The 20,990-nt window shown below is 38.2% G+C and overlaps 1 protein-coding gene across 2 annotated transcripts in view; it reads right to left on the bottom strand.

Moving 5' to 3' along the window:
* Nucleotides 1-20,990, bottom strand: part of LOC146393616 (CUB and sushi domain-containing protein 1-like) — a 437,819-nt gene that overhangs the window by 8,367 nt on the left and 408,462 nt on the right. The window contains exons 61-74 of one of the 2 annotated variants that reach the window (XM_084931950.1): nucleotides 18,922-19,098; nucleotides 18,231-18,416; nucleotides 12,698-12,871; nucleotides 12,499-12,565; nucleotides 12,045-12,151; nucleotides 9,990-10,063; nucleotides 9,022-9,133; nucleotides 8,654-8,833; nucleotides 8,087-8,149; nucleotides 7,284-7,445; nucleotides 5,151-5,263; nucleotides 3,164-3,251; nucleotides 2,807-2,933; nucleotides 1,557-1,619 (exon numbers count right to left, since the gene is read on the bottom strand). In XM_084931950.1, coding sequence (XP_084788076.1) covers nucleotides 1,557-1,619; nucleotides 2,807-2,933; nucleotides 3,164-3,251; nucleotides 5,151-5,263; nucleotides 7,284-7,445; nucleotides 8,087-8,149; nucleotides 8,654-8,833; nucleotides 9,022-9,133; nucleotides 9,990-10,063; nucleotides 12,045-12,151; nucleotides 12,499-12,565; nucleotides 12,698-12,871; nucleotides 18,231-18,416; nucleotides 18,922-19,098 — 1,693 coding nt within the window. The remainder of the gene's footprint in view (nucleotides 1-1,556; nucleotides 1,620-2,806; nucleotides 2,934-3,163; nucleotides 3,252-5,150; nucleotides 5,264-7,283; nucleotides 7,446-8,086; nucleotides 8,150-8,653; nucleotides 8,834-9,021; nucleotides 9,134-9,989; nucleotides 10,064-12,044; nucleotides 12,152-12,498; nucleotides 12,566-12,697; nucleotides 12,872-18,230; nucleotides 18,417-18,921; nucleotides 19,099-20,990) is intronic. The other variant, XM_084931959.1, reaches the window with a different exon arrangement.

The following is a 20,990-nucleotide window of genomic DNA, read 5'->3' as shown; positions in this document are numbered from 1 at the left end:
TTAAGAATTAACTTTTTATTTACCATATTTATTTTTGCCAAATATAGCTGTAAAATGAAATTTAAAAGAAAAAAGAAATGACTCCTCTCCGTCATGTCAGCTGGCTTGTTATGCATGTTGGTCTGCAACTTCACCCTTAAGGTTAAAGGAGCAAACTTTGTAATAGGAATTTTCTAGTAAAAATCTACAAATTGCAGTGAAAATTTATGGCAGGAATGAGAGCATGTACCATAACACTCTGGTTTGAGTAGTTTGGCCGCCCAGTGCCCATCCACTGCTCTTATATGAGCATATCAGCATGCAAACTGCCATCATCCAATAGCACCGGTTCAAAAATATGCAAATTTATTATTACTCAGCCTGCTTGATTTTTTTTTTTTTTTAAGAAAGTTACTGCAGGGGTTCAAACGGATATACTATATGACAACCTCCCTCTAATTTGACTGTTTGTCGCCGATTAAATTTTTGGATAATCAGGTCCTATAATCCAGTTAGATGTAATCACTTACTCCCAGACCCTGTGGAACTATTAGCAGGGAGGAGCACTGCAGCAAAAACGCTGTTTGACTCTGACCTCATTAAGAGTGTATGTACGTGTGTGTGCGCACGGGTAGAAATCCAACCCTGGGGAACCACTAAGCCTACCCTACATGCTCAACCCATTACTTTACAAAACTGCACACAGTAACACACACTGCAGACCTCCCTGCGTGGCAGTAGCTTAAATTGCTGCACTGGTCATGGCTGTAGGTGCAATAGTTTAATTTTATTGGTAGAATGAAAAATGGCAACCATAATTGCTTTGACAGTATTATAGATACTGTGCAGACATATGGGCCAGAGCAAGAAAACTCTAGTGTCACCCACTCACACCTTAGTTTTAGTGCATAAGCTAGTAGTATAAGCTACTGCCGTACATTCTCTGTACTGTACATTATCTTCTGTTGGCTTGCCATTATGTCGGCTAGGCATTATGATAGGCTCGCCACGCTAACTTTTCCATCCTGCTACCGTTTTAGTGAGGATTTTTTTTCCATTATAGGTAATAAAAGACAAGCAATTTTAAAAAGCAAACATTTCACGTGCTTTGATCGACCCATTTCTATCAGGTCAAATACTGCACTTCTTGATGACATGATGCTGACAGAAGGATGACAATGAGATCAAAGACAAAATAAAATGCCCTTTTTTACAAACTTTAAATGACTGCTGTTTTAACAAAGTAGGGCTGCACTATTTTAAAAAAAAACATTTCTTTGTTTTTTTGGAAGGGAGAAAATAAAGGCTCCCCCAAAATCACCTTTAGTGAATAAGGAGAGTCCTGTTATTCCAATAACTTCTGAAGTGAAACTTATTTTGGTTCTAATTGATTTCGTTTTCAATTTATTTCCCTCACCTCAGAGCAACATTTTGGGGTAACTGTGCAGCCTTACTAAACAGCACAAAGAAAAGTCTGAAAACTAAAAACAATAGATGAGAAGTTTGACGGAGGATGTGGCGGCGGGCGGAGGTCTGGTTGTTGTTTGAACCAGATGGATGACAGGTGCCAGTCTTACCTGCCGCCAGGCCCCCAGGTATCTTTTGGTCTCTCATTGTCATCTGTGTCAGCAGACAATGTCCTGCATACAACCATCAGCTTTAATATACATCAACCAGCATTGCACATTGCTAACTGGCAATCAGGTTGTATAACAAATATGATGCAATGATAGAGTCACTAGGCTAGAAGACTAATGAGTGCATATTATGCAAAATGTGCTGTTTGTCTGTGCAAATCTGCATGACCCTGTGCACATCCGTTGGCATACGAGCCTTCACCCAATGTTAACTAAAGCATAGCAAAATACATGCAACTATTGTGCAAGCTAAAATAGGTCTAAATAGACTCTACAAGGCTCATTGCATACTAAGAGCTACCATAAATGACAAGCCAACAGATTAATGTGTGTTAGCGTCCATAGTCTAGCTGCAAAAGATGACTTTGTAAAACTTTGACTGATTACGGCAATGTCCTCAAACTGTAAAACCTCACAAAAGTCTTAAACAGAAAACATCGAGATGACATTTTACCCTCAGTATAGTCCTGAATTATCTGGCATCTTAAGTCACTGTAAGCCTGCTGTGAACTTTCTAGGAACAATAATTAATATCTGAGGTCAATCAGATTTAACCCACGTGTGCTTAGAGTTTAAAAGCTATAATTACATTTTTCAAATGTCTGTAAACCTGTCTGTGCTAAAATGTATCAAACTGCCACCTTCTCAACTCAATTAGGTACAAAGAACGCACAAACGGATTGCTTTCAAAAATGTATAATTAATCTCTTTAGGACTGGTTGTACTTTGTGAGTCTCAAAAGATGCATGGTTAAGTTTTGGTGTCAGCCCATTTAGAATGAGAAGTATGGAAGTGGAACCAAGAGAGTCACTAATTCAATACGCCATGCCTTTGCAGGCATCTTTGTAACTGACAGACATGATGTAAATAAAATAACTAACTGCATTAGCTGAATGAAAGAACTAAATCAATTGATCAATTAATTCATTTGAAAATGATCATCTTTAAATAATTAAAAGCAGATTTTATCAGGTGAACATCTTGAAAATTAAATGATTAGATGCTCTTCACATGTTCATTATAAGCATCAAAACAAAATATAAAATTTCACTGACATTAGTTACTAAGTTATTACTTATTGCCTTTTTTTAATAACAGAGATTGAAGAAAAGCCAGAACACCTGCTTTGTATTCTACTCTGCTGCTCGTCTGTTTTTCCTTGAAGGACTGATGTTGATGATATAGCTTACCTGTGCTTGTAGAGGTAGAAAGCAAATCCGGAGAGGATGAGGGCAAAGAAAGGAACTAAGATGGCTGCTGCCACAGAGCTGCTGTTTGTGTAAGGGTTTGATGGGTCCATCGGCATGGTTACAGGGTCTAGGGACAAAGACAGATAAACCAACACATGCATAAACTCCTGCACACAAACACCTCTTTGTGCATGGTTAAAAGAAGCTTTCTGCATTGTTAGTTTCTCTCCTGTGTCTATTTAGGCTGAAGCAACATTTATTTTATATGATTTAACTGATAAAAAGACCTCATTAATATTAAATATTTTAGTGCTTCCATAATGTTAATACTGATGGTGACATTACGAAAAAGCCCACCTTGTCTTGTCAGATAGAACTTGCCAAAATCTTTACTGTGAATATGGCCCTGGTAGACAAACGTCTTCTGGTCCGATTCAGCAGTAACCTGAAAAACAGAAGTACAATTTAATAGGAACTTACAGTACTGTAAAGTATACTGTTAATGTAATATACAGTATACTGCATGCAGCCACAATTTGCATGATCAGTTATTTAAAGTGTTGTTTTTATAAAATGCATTAATATAATAAATTCAATAAACGGTTTCATGTTGGGTATACTTTTGATGTACTACCCTTGGCAGTATAATGGTTCAGTATTTAACACTATCTTCTCACAGCAAGAAATTTATGGGTTTGAATCTGGTGGTGAAAATTCTTCTCTATAAATCTGTCCAAAATGGTGACTTGAACACATTTATTTAGATGTAAACCCTTCATGCAATTTTGTTACATAAGCACAATGTCCTGAAAAAAAAGTTGTTGCTGCAGATGGCTGCCCCTCCCCTTCTTCCTGTTCAAAGGGAGTTTTTCCTTCTCACTCTCGCCAGCTGCTAGCATAAAGTGAGCTGTTTGGTTCTTGGGATTTTCCCTCTATTACTGTAAGTTCTTTACCTTATAATACAATGGCATGACAAAACTGAATTGAACTGAAGCCTGTTTATTCATGGAGTTCCTCCATGTACTCCAGCTTCCTTCCTCAGTCCGAAGTGTTGCCGGTAGGTTAACTGGCAATTCTAAATTTGCTGTAGGTGTGAATGTGAGAGTGTGTGTCTTTGTTAGCCCTGGGATGGAGTGGCACCTGTCCCGGGTGCTTCTTTGACAGGTGAGACAGGCTGAAGCCCTCCTGCAACCTGAAAATGGGTTGATGGATGAATACCACATCCTCTACACTGTGCTCCATATCCCGCTCTCTGTCAACCCCCTTTGCTCCACTGTTCATCTAGTTCAGAATTTGAGGACTGCTTTATTCCGAGTTCAACAATCAAAATTTCATCTTCTGACTGTAAGATTGTCTTTTTCGGGAATCGGAATCTCACCGAGCCACGCCATCACTTTCTTTCATTTGCATCCAGATTAGCTGTCTGTCTGTGTGTCCATCATTCCTTCCTTCATTCTTTCTGACACTTCTTTCCTTCATCTACAACAATCTTTTACAGTTCCTACACACAGTTACTCAGTTTTTCACTTCTCCTCTCTGTCAACATGTCAAACATGACCAGCTGTCTGTCAAATTTCTCAGCGATACAATATGTAGACCAAAAAAGTCCCAGCTTTGAATATCAATTTTGAGGTTGCATATTTCTTCACATTTGCATCACATAATGAAGAAGTGGGCTTTTTTTCATTATTTGTCTGATTTTCTTAATCAAAGCAGTTGGAAACTAATGTATACAACGCTACGTGTCAAAAAGAAATTTGGGATACATGGAGAAAATGTGGAATAATTATTGAATAACTCAGCTCCAGATTTCTGATCCTGTGGAGAGTTACATGCTGGAACAATATCGTGTTGAGGATATTAACTTCTGGAGTTATACACATGCCTGGGCATCTCATGGTGACAACAAGCCGTGTCCAAATTCACTCCCACACTGACTGATTCATTCCTGCCTGCATGACAGACAGGCAGCTGTTTACTGAGCAGTAAAGTGACACCATCATTTTGTGAAGCATTGCACAAAGTCAGTTTCCACAATTATAAATGCAAGGATTTGTTCTGAAATATGCTATAACGGTTAGTACAGGCACTCCTCTTAAAATGCCCAGCTGGGAGTGCTTAAGAGTGCAGCTCCGATGCTTTGGTTGCTATGATACGGAATATCCACAAAAAGAAATGTGTTGCCAGTACCTGACTCTAGATGACTGATGCTTACTTGGTGGATTCAGAACAACAAAATCTTTATATCTGTATTATTATATTATATATATCCATATCACAACGCACCTCTTTGACAAGAAGCAAAAAATGCTTGATACGGGAAAAGAAGAGGAAGTTTTCTTACATATCCATCCATGGCCCAGTTGTCATTCTTAAACTTGCTGTAGTAGTGCTCTGTTGGCCCTTTCACCTGGTAGACCTTCAATAGCAGCTGGTTTTCCTCTGACTTGTAGGTACCTGGATAGAGATAGAGAACAGTTAAATATACAAATAGCTTGGCTAGTGCCTTGGTTTTTTTGTTAGAGGTTCGAACGTTAGAAAGCGGTTAGAAATGCAAAGAGAAAGACACAGAGGCAAAGGTGCAACTGGAAATTGAGAAGTGAAAAGACTGACAGAAAAGTTGATAAGCAAACAGGAAGAAGAAGACACTTTGACACTGTTTAATGATCATACTCTATTTTCTTCACCAGGCACATGACACATTACGAAGGAAAAAGTGACATTTACCCTTCAGCTACACGTCTCTACTTGGTTAACTACACAACACAAAACTGCTGCTGTTTAATATGACAAGTCCATTTAAGTGAGACATCAGAAATCTAAGATGAAGTTACTCGACTGGCTGACAGTTAAATTCCATTTTTTACCAACTAGTAATTTTTTTAACACATAAATCTACGGTTCATATAAATTAAACAGAACAGTGTTTAGAAAAATGTGCAATAGATACCAATGATGCTTTGCTAATATTGTGCAAAGAAAATCAGATCTTTAATAACCTGCTGTGTATTTGCACCTATAGCAGTGCTGCTTCTGTGATATTTACACTACATTTAATATATGCAAATCTTACCTCACTGACAACAAAGTCAGTGCTATAAGAAAGTTCAGACCTTCACATCGTATAAAATCAAGTATTTTTTAACTTTTTTCTATATTTGATGAGATTTTGTCACTCTGTATTTCTTTATATTTTGCTGGGAAAATGGGTCCAATGTAAACATAATTGGAAATAATAGGCAAAAAAGGGAGACAAAAACTTAAGAGCGTGATAATCACTATTTGGTATGACCACCTTTATTCTTCAACACAGCCAGAAATAGTTCTCCAAGTTTCTTAAAGGACATTCCAAAGGTCTTCTTTGGATGTTGGCTGCCTTTTGTTCCATTCTCTGTAAAGATGATCCCACACTGCTTCAATAGGTCCGGGGTTTGAGGAAGACAATCCATGACTCAGTGTTCCATTGTGTTTTTTTTAATGCAAGTATGCTTTTACTATATTGGAAGTGTGAGTGGGATCACTGTTATGATGAAAAATTAAGCTCTTGCCAATCAGTGGCTTTCCAGGCGTTACTGCATGGTCAATTCTTGACAGGCATACTTCCACGAAATTTCTGATCCACTGAACGGCCGCATGTATCTCTCTGGTCCTGTGTCAGGGTTTTGCTCTATTTTTTTCCTATTCCTTAAGGACATGACTTTCAAATAATGTTCATCTGCTGTAGACAAATTATTTGGTCCTTCACTTTCTTCTTTTGTCCTCTGTTTGTCCTGGTTCCTTGTTGTTTTAAGGACATACAGCACACCATGTTGAGATTTGCCAAATTTGTGGCAGCAGCTCTTTGGGAATCACTTTGTTATTGCAAAAATACTATTTTATGCCCATTGAACTGTGTTACTTTTTGGTATTTTTCACAGATTCAACTAAAGAAAAGGGAACAAATTATGTGCTTTTGCAACAGGCTGCTAGTAACAAAGTGTCTAAAGATGCTATTTAAAATGGACTTTTTGCCACATTTTCTGTTATGCGCATATAAAACTGTGGTTTATCCCTTAAGTAAGGTGCCTCCTTTGTGCTTGAATGAATTGTCAGCCAGTCCTAAGCGACTTTAAGATAAATAAATAAATAAACATTCTTCTGGAAATGGTCCGGTGAAAGACCATTTAAAAAAAAAAACAAAACACGAGGCCGGGCTCCTTGGAAACAAAATGAAAAGAAATAAGTGGTGGCTCAAGACTATTGCACATCGGTGTATTTCAAATATAATTTATGACTTGTAATACTTACATCAGCCTTTGTTTAACTGAAGCAACAAACTGACTCAAGTGTTTCTTGCTTCTGTTTTATGTATAAAACTGCATTAATGTGTTTCACACAGTCTGAAAGTAGAGCACTAGCTCCTCTCTAACAACACTCAAAGCAAATTTATGAACGTGAATAATAAATTTTGCTTTGAGTGCTTCCTTTCTTGTTTTACCTGACAATCTGATGGACACGCCGCTGGCTTCCAGTAATGTGACGTTGACTCGACCACTGGTATCATTGAACCCAGTAACTGTAAATGCAGTGGCCTGTCTCTTCCCAAGGTACTCATAGAAGCCGCTCCACTCAGAGTTCGGAGAGAAGACATCCACTGGAACTGCAATGAAGTCAAAGGCACAAAACAGGAGGAAATCTAAAGTTTAGCATTTGCTGTTGCTATCAATATCATTAATGTCACACTGTTTTTTGGATATTTTTGTCAGCTATAATCTGCACCCTTTCCCTGTTAACACTAAATAACATTAAAGGTCACAAACAGGGAAGAAACATTTTTATTAGTAGGATTAGTCGTAAATATTTGACAAGACAAGACACAGCACTTCTACCTTTTAGTTACTTCATAATTGAACAGGCCAGTGTGAGTTTGTCTGAATCCTACATTTAGAAACAGGACTTCTTTAAAACACAGCAGCTGCAGGATTCATGGAAGATCAAAACTGTCTCCTTCTAAATGCATATATTGATTACAAAATCCTACTTAAAACCCATAAGGCATTAAGTGGTATTTCACCTGAATGTTTTCACTGATTTATTTGCTGCATCTCAGCTGTACTTCACAGCATTTCACTGTCATCCTATAAAATCAAAAAGCTCTGTGGAATGAACACTCACTGCAATCTCAATACCCTCTTTGGGAAATACTTTGTCTCAATCTTGTTTATCAAAGCGCAATTTAATGAACTCTGTTACAAACATGGATAACACGGTACATTTGTGGTGTAAGTGAACTCTGCATACCACGAATCTTGTTCTTTTGGACATCTGTATCTCCTCTGCCTTTGGGATTGACTTTGACTCCAACTGAAACATTAAAAAAAAACACAGAGATAAATGCTGTTTGCTTGACATTTAAAGTTATGCAGAGAGAGCATTTGGTAGTTTTGGGAAAATATAAGTATGTGACGGGACTGAGCAAACAGGAAAAGCACAGGTTAAAAAAACCCCATTATCTAATTGCTTTTTCATTGCCGTGTGCTACTTCAAGACAAGAGACAGAAAACTGCTGGCAGTCCATTTCCTGTCTGGGTATTATTGTCTTGTTGCTATACACTTGTATATCACAACATTCACAGCCATCAGTTCCTCATCTTTGAGAACAGATAGCGCTATGAGTATGTGATAAAAAATATCAACAACAACAACATTCATACGCCTGAGGCTGATTTCCCAGAGCACGGAAATAATATTAGTGTGATAAGCTGTATTTATCTTAAACCATATGGGAATATGACATCCATTCTAGATTTTAGGCAACATATCAGCACATTTTACAAGCAGTGCATTTTCAAGATACAATCTGAATACCTTTGCAGAGCGGTGGTTTTCCTGACCATCTACCATCACTTTTACAGGCTCTGTGCTCTGAGCCCCCAGCCAGATAGAAACCTTCTTGACAGGTGTAGATCAGAGTGTATCCCAAGGTAGGCAGGTCCATAGATCGAACATCTACATTACTGGGGGTCTCTGGCTGTCTGCATGAATGGGCTGAGTGACAGGGAGGGGAAAGAGCAGTTATCATAAACACATCCATGCTTTAGTTTAAAACAAGATGGGAAGTTTTTCTCCATTAAATTACAAATACAACCACCAACACTGACTTGAATTAGCTCAAGTTGTTTTTTTACTGATGTGCCGAGGATACAAATGTGATTGTGCACAGAGTTTTTCCTTACCTATACACTCAGGTTGAGTTCCACTCCAGGTCAGGTTTTCTAGGCATGTTCTTGTCGTTGAACCGAGGATGTGGTAGTTTTTGCGGCACTTGAAGGAAATCTTACTGCCAACCTATTTATCATAAAAAGCATGATAAAAAGTCTTCCCCTAGCCTCTAAAACTCCATATAGTAATCACAATAGTCATTCATCTTGAACGTACCGCTAAAACCTTATAGCACATCCATTTTTCTACCTTTTGTTGTGATCATGAAGTTTATCAAACATTTAAACTTCGATTTTTGCTCCTGCATCACGTGCTGTCTGTGTTGTTCTACTGGTGTTAGTAGTCCTCCTACTCTTTATAGAGTTGTCAGGGGAAATATGATATGAAGATAATATCCAATTATGCCTTCACAAATTGAAGGATTTGCATGTTTGCTTAAACTCCATTAAGGATTGGTCAGCCAATATATTCCATCAACACATTCTTATCTCTTCTCCAGACAGCTTGGTGCAAAGATAAAAGAACCTTAAAAACTTTGAGCGTTAGCTTTTCCCTGGTGTTTACTTTTCACTTGCATATGAAGTCTCTGATTCTTGGTTCAGACCTACAGTACTTAATCTCATATGAGGATGCATGCATGAAAGTGGTAGAACATTGATGCCATTTGTTCACAAATTATGCTGAATTTTCTTTTATATAACACTTCCTGAGATACTTGTAGTGGCCCTTCGTCATGTTAACAAAATATCTGCAAAACTGCCAAAGTCAAACGTTAATCCCATCATTTTAGTAAAATAAAATGCTTACTTTTCACAATCTTTTATCTGAAAGTGCATACTTACAGTATAATATTGAAAAAAGGTGTTAATAAATACCTCTTACTTGAAAAAAACTTCAGCTGGTGCTATAACGTTCTTACCTGAATAAATTAGTGTAATGAATTATACATATGTTTTATAGTGCACTAATAAATGTTTCTTACTTGAAAGCCTTGGGCCATGACTGGGATACCATAAGCTGGAGTTCCTGGATCACGACAGCTGTTGAAGGCTGGGTCTGCAAATACATTCACACAATGAACATTTTTAGAAATATTTATATCTTTTACAGTCTTTTCAGTGTCATACACTTACCGGTTACTTAGTTAGGTACACTTGTTTAGCTGGTTGTTAGTGCAAATATCTAATCAGTAAATCACAGTGCAGGGCCTCAGTGTTTTTACTGTGGGCCAGTAGACATGTACATGTCTATCAGCCTACAGTATATGGACCTGTTGAATTTCAAACTGAGCATCAGACTTTGAATGACACATGGTGTTTGGTGCCACAAATTGCTGATCTGCTGGGATTTCCCTGCACATCTGTAGGGTTCACAAAATGCCTTGTTGATGCCAGAGGTCAGAGGAGAATGGCAAGATGACTTCAAGCTGATAGGAAGACTAACTCAAATAACTGCTTGTTACAACTAAGGTATGCAAAAGAGCATATCTGACTGCACAACACACTGAAGCAGATGGGCTACAGAAGCAGAAGACCACACCAAGGTGCTGCAGCTGGTGTAATGGTGTGGGGGTACCATTCGTCCCATTTGTACCAGATGGACACCACGGACTATGTGACTATTGTTTACCCATCTTCTGATGGCTTGTTTCCAACAGGTTAATGTTATGTCATGAAGTTCAGATCATCTGAAAAATTGGATTCTTGAACAAGACGATGAGTTAACTGTAGTCAAATAGCCCCCACAGACATAAGATACTATCAGTCTAGTATAGCACCTTTGTGATGTGGTGGAACGGCAGATTCAGATCTTGGATGTAGAGCTGACAAATTCGTAGGAGTTGTGTGATGCTATCTTGTCATTATGGCTCTGAGGAATGTTTCCAGCACCTTACTGAATCTGTGCCATGAAAAATTAAGGCAGTTCTGCAGGCAAAAGTGGATCCAGACCAGTGCTTGCAAGGTGTAACTAATAAAGTCTTTTTTAAAATTGATTTTTGAATTATTGGTAAGACTTCAGGCACTTAACACAAAAGATTATTCAATGCCTCACCACTATCAGAATACATTATAGTAAATATTAAATATTAAAGTCTTAAGAAGTATAACCTTTCTATGTAAGTACCCAGTTAGTACTTAAATCTGAACAACATGCAGTAACATAGAAAAACACAATTATTTTTAGCAGAACAACGTGACAGAAATTCTGTGATGGCCGTGCTGTTCTCGCAAGACTGATTTAATTTCACTTTTTTCCTTGTAATTGTACAACTTGTTCCAAAATAAGCTCCACACTTCCAAAACAGCAAACACAAACACCTCAATTTCACATCAAAAAGTGAAGGACTGCTTTACAAGATAAAATCTTTAAAGAAACCAAATGTTGACATCAAAACTACACACTTCATCAGTTGACGAGATAATATCTTCAGCTCTAGGTATGCAGGAATACTAATGCCAAGATGTGAATATGAGTAAGCTCTACAATCTTGTTTACCAATAATCTGATTTCACACAATTTTAATCATAATATGATAAAATGTTTTCCTTTGCAGTAGACAAATTGTTCATCTAAAATTGTGAAACTACTGGAATATATATTTATGATTTATGTAAGCATTCTGTTAATGTGTCTAAGTCTTTATGCATGATTTTCTGTGTGTAATGCAAAAGTGTGTTGGGAGCAATATACTGACCAGATATCTCAATTTCGTTTAACAAACTGACACTAACGCATTTATAAAAGCCCAGAAAAGCACTGAAATCTTACACTGTTTTCTGTAAATGTCATATCATACATGATAGGTAATTTTAACTTGTTTAAGCTGACCAGATCTCAGTTTCCTGACATGTGGAAACAAAAAATCTTCTGGATGTTTATGGTTTCACGCTGGACTATCATCAAGATACTGTAAAAAGTCCTGTATCCAGTATATATGAAGTATCTACATCTAAAGCTGAAGCAGCATCTCTGTTGCATTCCTATATACATTATGGGGCATAAATATGAAGTCAGCATATTGTTTACATTTAGTTACCTATGCAAGCTGGTTGTTGGCCACTCCAACTTCCATCTGCTTGACAGACTCTGGATGCAGAGCCTACAAGCAAGTAGGGGGCATGGCAGTAGAACCTGACCTCTGACCTATGTAGGAAAGCAAATATTAAATTATAATACGAACCCCAAAATTGCACAAAATTAGGCAGTGATGAGGAATGTTAATTAATTCATCAACTTATCAAAGGGGTTTTGAAGTGAAAAATTAAATTGTGGCAGGATAACGCAAGTAAATTAGTTGCTGTGTAGAGCACAGAATGTAGGAGACATAAAACAACGTTTATTCAGTAGCAATTCAGTTATGCTATTTAAAAAAAGAGAATGTATTTCAAGATAGTCGAGTCCCCATTCGGCCATGTAATACTTATGATTATAACTAAAAAGCATAACCACTGAACTACTGTGACTTATTCATTAACTTATAAACCACTGACCGGTATGAAAAGATATTTCCCTCTCTGAATCCTCCTCCAGGAGAGCCAGGATCACCACATAGGACAGCTTGAAAAGACATAAAAATGATGATTAGGACTGTGTACTGGTGCACAGATCGGTTAAAAATGCTAAAAGGTAAACAGTAATGTGCATCAGCATGCTGCAGTGTATAGTATATGCAGTGGCACGCTAACTTACGCAGACATTGTGGGATGTCTCCTGTCCAAGTCCCATTCCCCTCACAGGTTAACACAGCAGGAGTGGACAGCTGATAACCGTGGAAACAGCTATAGCTAATACTCGATCCCCATGAATGGTCGGTCCCTTCCACCTTCCCATTCTGTACTTGAGGGGGAGGTCCACACTGGATCACTGAAACACATATAACAGCATTATATACAGAAAAATAAAATAATAGGAAATTAAACAGTTCAAAAGATAACATGAGCTAATGCACCACTGCAACACATGTCTAGTAGTAGTCTTGCAGAGCTGGTTGTAAGGTTCATGCAGTATACAACTTAATCCCGTAACAGAGGTGACTGTTAGGGTTCATGAACCAATTAGAAAGGAAACTTTCGAGTTGACTTGGAAATAGCAGCCGGGGGTCGAGAAACAAAGCTGGAAATTGAACAACTGGAAAAAGGTCAACATGACTTGAGACTACAGGTGGAGGTGAAAATAGATCCTTAGATGTGAAAAAGAGCAAAATCTGCAGATGACTGTAATCACCACTATTTGGATATGTACAGAGTTAAAGCAGCAGATGACCCAAATTGCCATGTTTAGGTTACCGAACCAAAAAAACTAACCGACGAACTGAGAGTTTCTGAAACACTTCTGCTTCACAAGACTAAAAAAACTCACAATATATAAAAAATTATCAGTTTCATAAATCAAACTACCTCTAACCATCACCTTGAATGATTAAATGGACTGCATACCCCTGACTCTGTTTAGCTTTTGCCATTGTCATTAGCCTTCGGGCTCAAAAACTAACAATACTGCGAACGTTAAAATTATTCAGTAGGCATCCAAGCGGCACAGTGATTTGTTTGCGTTAAAATAAATAGTGTTTTTCATTCATAGAAGTAACTGAAGATCTGACCATATTATTAAAAAATGGACACATAAATGCAAATTCACTTAATTATTCTTTCCAGTGTGTACATGAAGCTGAGCGCACGGAGCTGCTGTTCATGTAATGTTAATGACTCACACAAACTCAGTCCTATTTAGAAACTCAATTTTGTAAATGACAGTTTATATAACTAATATTGGGATTAAATTGTCCGACGCATCACATAGGCAAGTACGCATTTAAAAAAGCATTTGTTACACACAGAGAATTTATTTCTGTGATGACTGGAGGTTAAAGGATTTTTTACAAGATTTTAAGAAACTCGCTGTGAGTGTTCATACATGCAAGAGCATTTTTATGTAGCTGGATGTGTGCGTTTAACTTCATAACACTCCGACAAACATCTCTGCGTGTGCACGTGCACGACTCCCCACGATAATGATAACCATCTGCATGGTTTCAAACATCTAATAAAGCCAGTGTAATTCTCATCTAACCAGGAGACAGATGGTTTCATGCTCCATTCATTCTGCTATGATGATATACAATAGACATACCCACACACACACACACAGAGATAGTGGCACAGAAGGCAGACACAGAAACATCCTGTATATACAGAGGACAAAGCAATAAGCAAGTATTGCGCATAAACACATGTAATCGAGAGTAAAAAAATAAGTATATAAAACTATCTGTAACTATACTGTATACAGATTTAATTTTTTCTTGTTCATTTTTTGGAATATTTTTCTGTTCCTCTGTTTGCATTATCATCACTCTTTCTGAAAAAAGTCAAATCAAATCAAAAATTAATCAAGGACACCTTTTGCTAGTAACGAGTTGGACCCCTTTTACCTTCAGAACTGTTTTAATTCTTTGTCACAGAGAATCAATGCCATATTTTGGCATGACAGTATTACACAGTTGCCGAGAGTTATCAGCAGTGCACCCATGATGTGAATATCCTGTTCCCCAAAGGGACTCTACTCATTGAGAGCTGGTGACTGGGGAGGCCATTTGAATCCAGTGAACTCATTGGTATGTTTAAGAAGTGATGTGACCTTTGTGACATGGCACGTTATCCTGGTGGAAGCAGCTATCAGAAGATGGGTACTCTGTGGTCATAAAGGCACGGACACGGTCAGGAACGCGTTCTTCCAGAAAACGGCTGATCACAGTTATTTTCTCCTTTTTGGACCATTCCCTATAAACACTAGAACTGGTTGTGTGGGAAATTGGATTAGTAGCTTCTGAAATACTCAGGCCAGCCCATCTGCCATAAATAACTATGCCAGGTTCAAATTCCCTAAAATCAAAACTTGGACAGTTTGAACTTCAGCAGGTCATTTTGACCATTGCTTTGAGTTGCTTTTGTGTGGTTGGCTGCTAAGATATGTATTAATAATAAGGTTAATAATGAATAATAATTCATGATATTAACAATAATAATACCTATAAGCGCTTTGGAGTCCTTAGGGACTATGTAAAGCGCTATACAAATACAGACCATTTACCATTTTTTATTAATAATACTTCATCAGGTGTACTTAATAAAGTGACAAGTACGTGCATTTCATTTATAATTCTGTGTCATTCTGCCTATGGCAAGCTAATCAACTGGTTACTTCTGGCTATCTATCTCACCAGTGTTGTGAAGAAGCCTTCACCTCCCCAAAGCCATCCTTCCAGCCTTAGAAAAAAATTATATTTCTCCACTCTACAACGTGTCCTTGTTTGTCCCATTCAAAACAAACCTACGCACCTGCACACAAATCAATGCCAATTTCTTAAAGTATGTACATGATTCACCGTTTTATTGTTACGTGACTGTAGGAATAATAGCTGGTGGCTAGCCAGCAGTTAATGAAGTTTCATCACAGAATGAATGTTTTCTTCTGCCTAAAAGCAACTTTGTTGTTGGGGAACAAACTCTAGCTGACTAAAACAGAGGAATGCATTCTTATTGACTTGAGCAGTTAATATTCCAGACCAATATTTCTGTGGGTCTCTGATGCCCCAAAACACTCGGGTCTGTAATTGAAGGTTTCTGAACTCTTTTATTTCCTCTTTGTCTCTTTTCCTTGTTGTGAATTGACTACGGTGGCTTCACAACCCAGAGGAAGAGGACTAACTCTCATCCCTGCTTGCTTATGCGCCTTTGCTCTTCCCTCCATCATTGCGCTCGCTGACTCCTTTCCCGATCCTCTCTTCTTTCCTCTCACGTCTCCACACTCTCCTCTTTCTTACACTCTAGTACCCTGCCTCCTTTCTGTCTGGGTACTCCCCCCCGACTCCCTCTAACCCTTCTTTGCTTTCTCCCTGCACTTTTCTTCGTTGGCCTTCTGTCCCAGCTCCAGTCCTCTTTTATCCTCTTCCCCAGCTCTCTTGGTCTCCTTCTCACACCATTACTGCCTCTCCCTCCCTTTGTCTTTTAAGCATATCTCTCTTGGTGCAATTCACCCAGCCAACAAATTTTATGGGCTTAATCCCTTTTCTCACTGTGTGTTTACAGGTTTGGGGGCAGGTATTGATTTGGCTCTCTTTGTTTCTCCCATCACTCGCTTCCTTTCTCACTTGCTTCTCCTTTGCTTTCTCCTTGTAGCCTCACTGATGGCTCATCACATTCACTGTTTTTCTTTTTTCATTTACTTGCTTTACACTCTCTTTTTCCACCTTCCAATTTCTTTCCCTCTAAATCTCTGGATTATGCATTGTGTGTCACTCTGTGTTTTTGTGTCTCTCTTCTCTAATCCATTGTTTTCTTCCGATACACCCCTTCATCCCTTACCGCCCCTCTCCTCCTCCTAGTCTCCCCCTCTGTCACTCATTGTCATTCTTACGTCTAAGTCCCTTTGATTCCCTTTTGCCTGCAGTTCGATAGGTCCTTCATTAAATGTGTCTATGGGTGTCTGTGTGTTAAAAAGCTTTCGTCACAAAATGAGATCAAATGATCTATGAGGGGATGAAAACAGGGGAGTTGAACATGAGATGGGGAGATTTAGAAAATGAGAACTAAAGGAGAGTAAAGAGGAAAGACTTTTCTAGTCTATAGCCTGTTTCTACCTCTGTATCTCACTGGCTCGTTCCCATTTTTCCATACCACCTTTAACTTTTGCTTTTCAGTTTCCTCCCCAAGTCACATGCTCTGTCAGTATCACACACTATCTTTTACTTCTGCTTTTCCTCTCTGCACCTCTTTCTGCTTCCCTCTCAGTAGCCTCTATCCCTGCTTTCTCAGTTTTTTTCATCTCAGTTCAAAGCCTCTCCAACTGCAGGAGCCAGCAGGAGATTTTCTGTTTGTGGGAAGAAACGGCAGGGTGGATCTCAGGAAACATTCCTTTTTACTGTTGTTGAGTATCATAGTCTAAACTCTAAATATGGCCTGTTGTAAAACTCTGAGCCATTTCAATTTAATGCATTCCTTTTTTATTCTCCCCTTTGTGTTTGTGGGAAAACAGAAGGTCTCAGGAAATAAACCCTGATTTAACACCCTGTTATAGTGAGGAGCAATGTTATTCTTCCTGTGGCCTAATCTTCCACTTCTTCCACTAATGTACTGTTGAATTCTCAAGCTGTTATTTACTATACCAGTTCGAATTGCAATACTGTTTTTCTTAGTTAAATTGCCCTTTGTTTTTTGTGCTCTCTACCATTAACTACTATCACAATTCTTCATTGTTTGCTACCATTAGAAGATCTCATTACATTGAGATTTGACACTATAATATGTCGAGTCCATGTGCTTTTATTATTTCAATGCAGAATACAACAACTTTTTATACTTTCCGTTCTGACTTACTTTCTTGAATTCTTTGGTTTGATTTGACAATTTTATGGACAAAAAAGATAGAAATGAAGATAGATAAAGCTAGAAATATCACAAAATTGTGTGGAAATATATTTATAAAAGTTATGTATATTATTCTGTTATTAATTGATATCAGAATACATGCTCATAATTTTAAATATCAGTTATAATACAGTCTTGCCTACTGGACATCCTACATAAATAATATTGTACTGTATACAATGTTTACATTTTCAAGCCTCACTTAATTTATATTATTTTGTTATTCATCTAAATTGAAATTTTTTTTTTCAGGTTTTATAGAATTTCTTGTTTAAATTTTCAATTTAATTATGAATCAAATTCTGGGACAATTAGCAAACGTTTTTAGGAAAGAAATCGGAATATTCTTGTTTCACTTCTTTGGCAAATCATAGACATTTACAGAAGGAATCCCTCATTTTTATTTTCATATATAAGAAAATATTATCATATACCTTAACTTCTCCTTATAACCAGTGGGCTAATCTAAATAAAGCTTTGCATCAAAACATTGCCACACATACTGCACTTATTAACATCTATATGTTACAAAAAACATTTATTAGAATTCTGTCTCTTTTTTTTGGATTTTATAAAATCAGTCCAAAACAGAAATTGACATTTTCTTTCCACCAGTCTGAAAGAAAACATGTTTTGTAAGCAAAATAGCTCAAAATCTCAGAACTGAACAGAAAAAAATATTTTTGCATGTGAGCATGTAAATTTTCAACAATATTTATTTTATTTAGTTGGTTTAGTTTAACATTTCATGCTTTTATCCATAACTATGGAAACAGTTATGTATTACTTCCTCATACCTTTACAGCTGGGTTTAGTTTGGTTCCAGGTTCCATCTTTTATGCAGCGCAGAACGTTGCGTCCATGTCCAGGTGGTTCCATCAAGTGACCGGGGTTACAGCGGTAGATCACTGTGTGGTTGAAGTTAAACTCTCTTCCTATATAGATTCCATTAGCTATTGTCCCAGGATCACCACAACTGATCACTAAAGGAAGTAACAAAAATGTTATGGTATAAGTGAGCCTAAATCTGTCATACAGTGGTGTGCCAGTAAGCCTGGAGCTGTGGATGAGTACAGTATCATTTAAAACCAAAGCGTAAAAACTGTGCTTTCTAAAATGTCATAAAAACTGTGCTTTCCGTTTACTCGAATTTCTTTCTCCTTCCTCACTGTAACTTCCCTGAAGCACATTCCAACTTCATTCTATCTACCTCCCACCTCCTTCTCCCCCTTTCCCTACACATCTGTCTGCCTCTGTTAAACTTTACACTTTAAAATCTCTCACACAAGAGACCTTGAGCAGTTCTGAAGATACACAGCAGGTGCTTTCCCAGTCCCTGAACAATTTATGCTACTCTTGAACCATTTGCTAAAGAAAAACACTGCCATACATATAACAATAATGATAATATTTTAATCAGCCCTTCTACGCTGTGTGAGAATCCCATGCTGTTTGAACTAATCACTCAGACAGCAATGATCATCCTACCAGTGCAATCTGGGGGTTGTCCTGTCCACGTCCCATTGGTTGTGCAGTGTCTGGTGGTCAGGCCTGATGTTTTGAAGCCTTCCCAGCACGTGTAAGCCACTGAGCTGCCGAAGGTGATGCCATCACTGAAGACAATTCTGCCATGTGCTGGGGTGCCAGGGTTACCACAGGATACAGCTGAGGGGTGAGGAAATACCAATCAGCGTTGATTAAACTCAGCGATAATATCGGTGTAAGCAATACTGTCTTCCTGTCCCTCAGGGCTGATCAGCTGTGGGCTACAATAATGAGATTATCACTGGAGTCAGCTGGAAATAACATAAAATATCTCCTTGAGGTAGTGAAGCTGATTAATGATTAAAGGCTGTTGGGCTAGGACGACCCCAAAGCTGAGTGCTCGTCCCCAGGTGAGACTTTTACTGCATGTTTCTGTCTCTCTCCATTTTCATTATCCAATCAAGGCAGAAATGCATAAAATAATGTAAAAAAGTAGTGTGTTTGACTGATCCTTTGCTGTTAATTACAGATGAATTACAGTTGTGTCGTAGTGAGTGAGGGGAAGTTGTTAAAACCCCTGCATCACTAACTTTAACCTCCAAAACGCCACTGAGCCAAGTACAACACCTGTAAAAGATCCAAGGTCAGGTGCTGCCTGGTCGCGCTTACTGTTTGCCAAAACATCTGCGAGGTACAGCAACTGTAGAGGAAAACAAATGATGGCAAGAAGCAGCACTGGGTCATGCAGCAGGACTGTGGAGCTAATTATCAGTCAATACTTGTGGACAATGTCCTTCCTGAGTCATCTTTGGGGAGAACACAGTTGCAGAGATGAGAGCACAGAGAATACAGAAATATCTTTCAAGATTGGCTGTGTGCTTGACATTGCAGCATTCATTAAGTCACACTGGTGTTCATGTTCACAGCTGCTTCAACAGTTCCTTTACTAAAGCCTATAGTGAATCTGAGGGGTTCCCTTTTATTTTGTGGAAAAAGTCACCCTCTGTGATGTCTTCTTTTGAGCCACGGATGTTTTCTTTGTGTCTGAGCCGCAGCTGGTCTTGTAGATTGTAAGACAAAATTGTCAGGGGATGGTTCATGAATGCAGCCGGGAAAGCACTACGACTCTATCTAGTGAGCCATCGACCTTTAGTCTGCTGGCACAGCACATTAACAGAACTGACAGAAATTAGCAACCAGCCACAGCACATTTCCCTAATAAGATCATGACAGCTGACAGCCTTTAACAATCAAAAACCTATTGATGGCATTCATTAGCCAGAACTCTTAAAAGCCTTGTTCAAAAGTACGTGAGACAGCGTGTAGGTGGAGCACATCATACAAAGCTGCATGTGCGTCTATGACAGCTATTTTTTCCTTTAAATCTGTGAGTAACAGTCTGTAGATGAGTGTGTATTTAATTGGAAGTGTGTATGGATTTCTTTGCATTTGTGTGTGTCAGTGACAGATGTCTTACCCTCTCTGAATCAGCTTTTAACCACTATTAGCTTAATGAAAAACAACTGTAGACAGACATAAATAATTACCTTACACAATCACAGACAATGGCACACACAAACACACTTCTAAGGTGTGTGTGTGCCTGTACGACTGACTTGATATTTACGTCAGTTTTTCAACATGTGCAAGCAAGTCAAGACTTACAAGAGGTTAAAATTAGAGACTTTCTGCAGTTTCTCAACCGCACACTTTCCACAACAGCTTTGTATAATTTCAGTTTAGAGCTCTGTGTCTTAAAGTTTCAGCCACCTGTATTATTTTAAACACATACAGTCTAAAGATAATGATTTCCAACAGGAAGAAAAAAAACCACAGCAATTTAGCAGCTAAATTTACGTATAACAGTAAGAACGCTTTGTCCTATTGTTAGTATACTGGTGACTTTTTGTGTCACAGGCACATAAACAAGCACTGATACATTGTGACTCCCTCTTCCTCGACCTAACAACTGAAATTGCTGCGAGAATAAATCGTCTATCCAATTGAATTTAAAATTTGCATCAGACTACAGTGTAGACCATGTCTGCTTTACTCGGCCTGAATATCTGTGG

Source organism: Perissodus microlepis, chromosome 1 (assembly GCF_051167445.1).
Source record: "Perissodus microlepis isolate ML-2025 ecotype Zambia chromosome 1, ASM5116744v1, whole genome shotgun sequence".
Classification (NCBI taxonomy): Eukaryota; Metazoa; Chordata; class Actinopteri; order Cichliformes; family Cichlidae; genus Perissodus; species Perissodus microlepis.
This window is presented reverse-complemented; position numbering and strand designations above follow the sequence as displayed.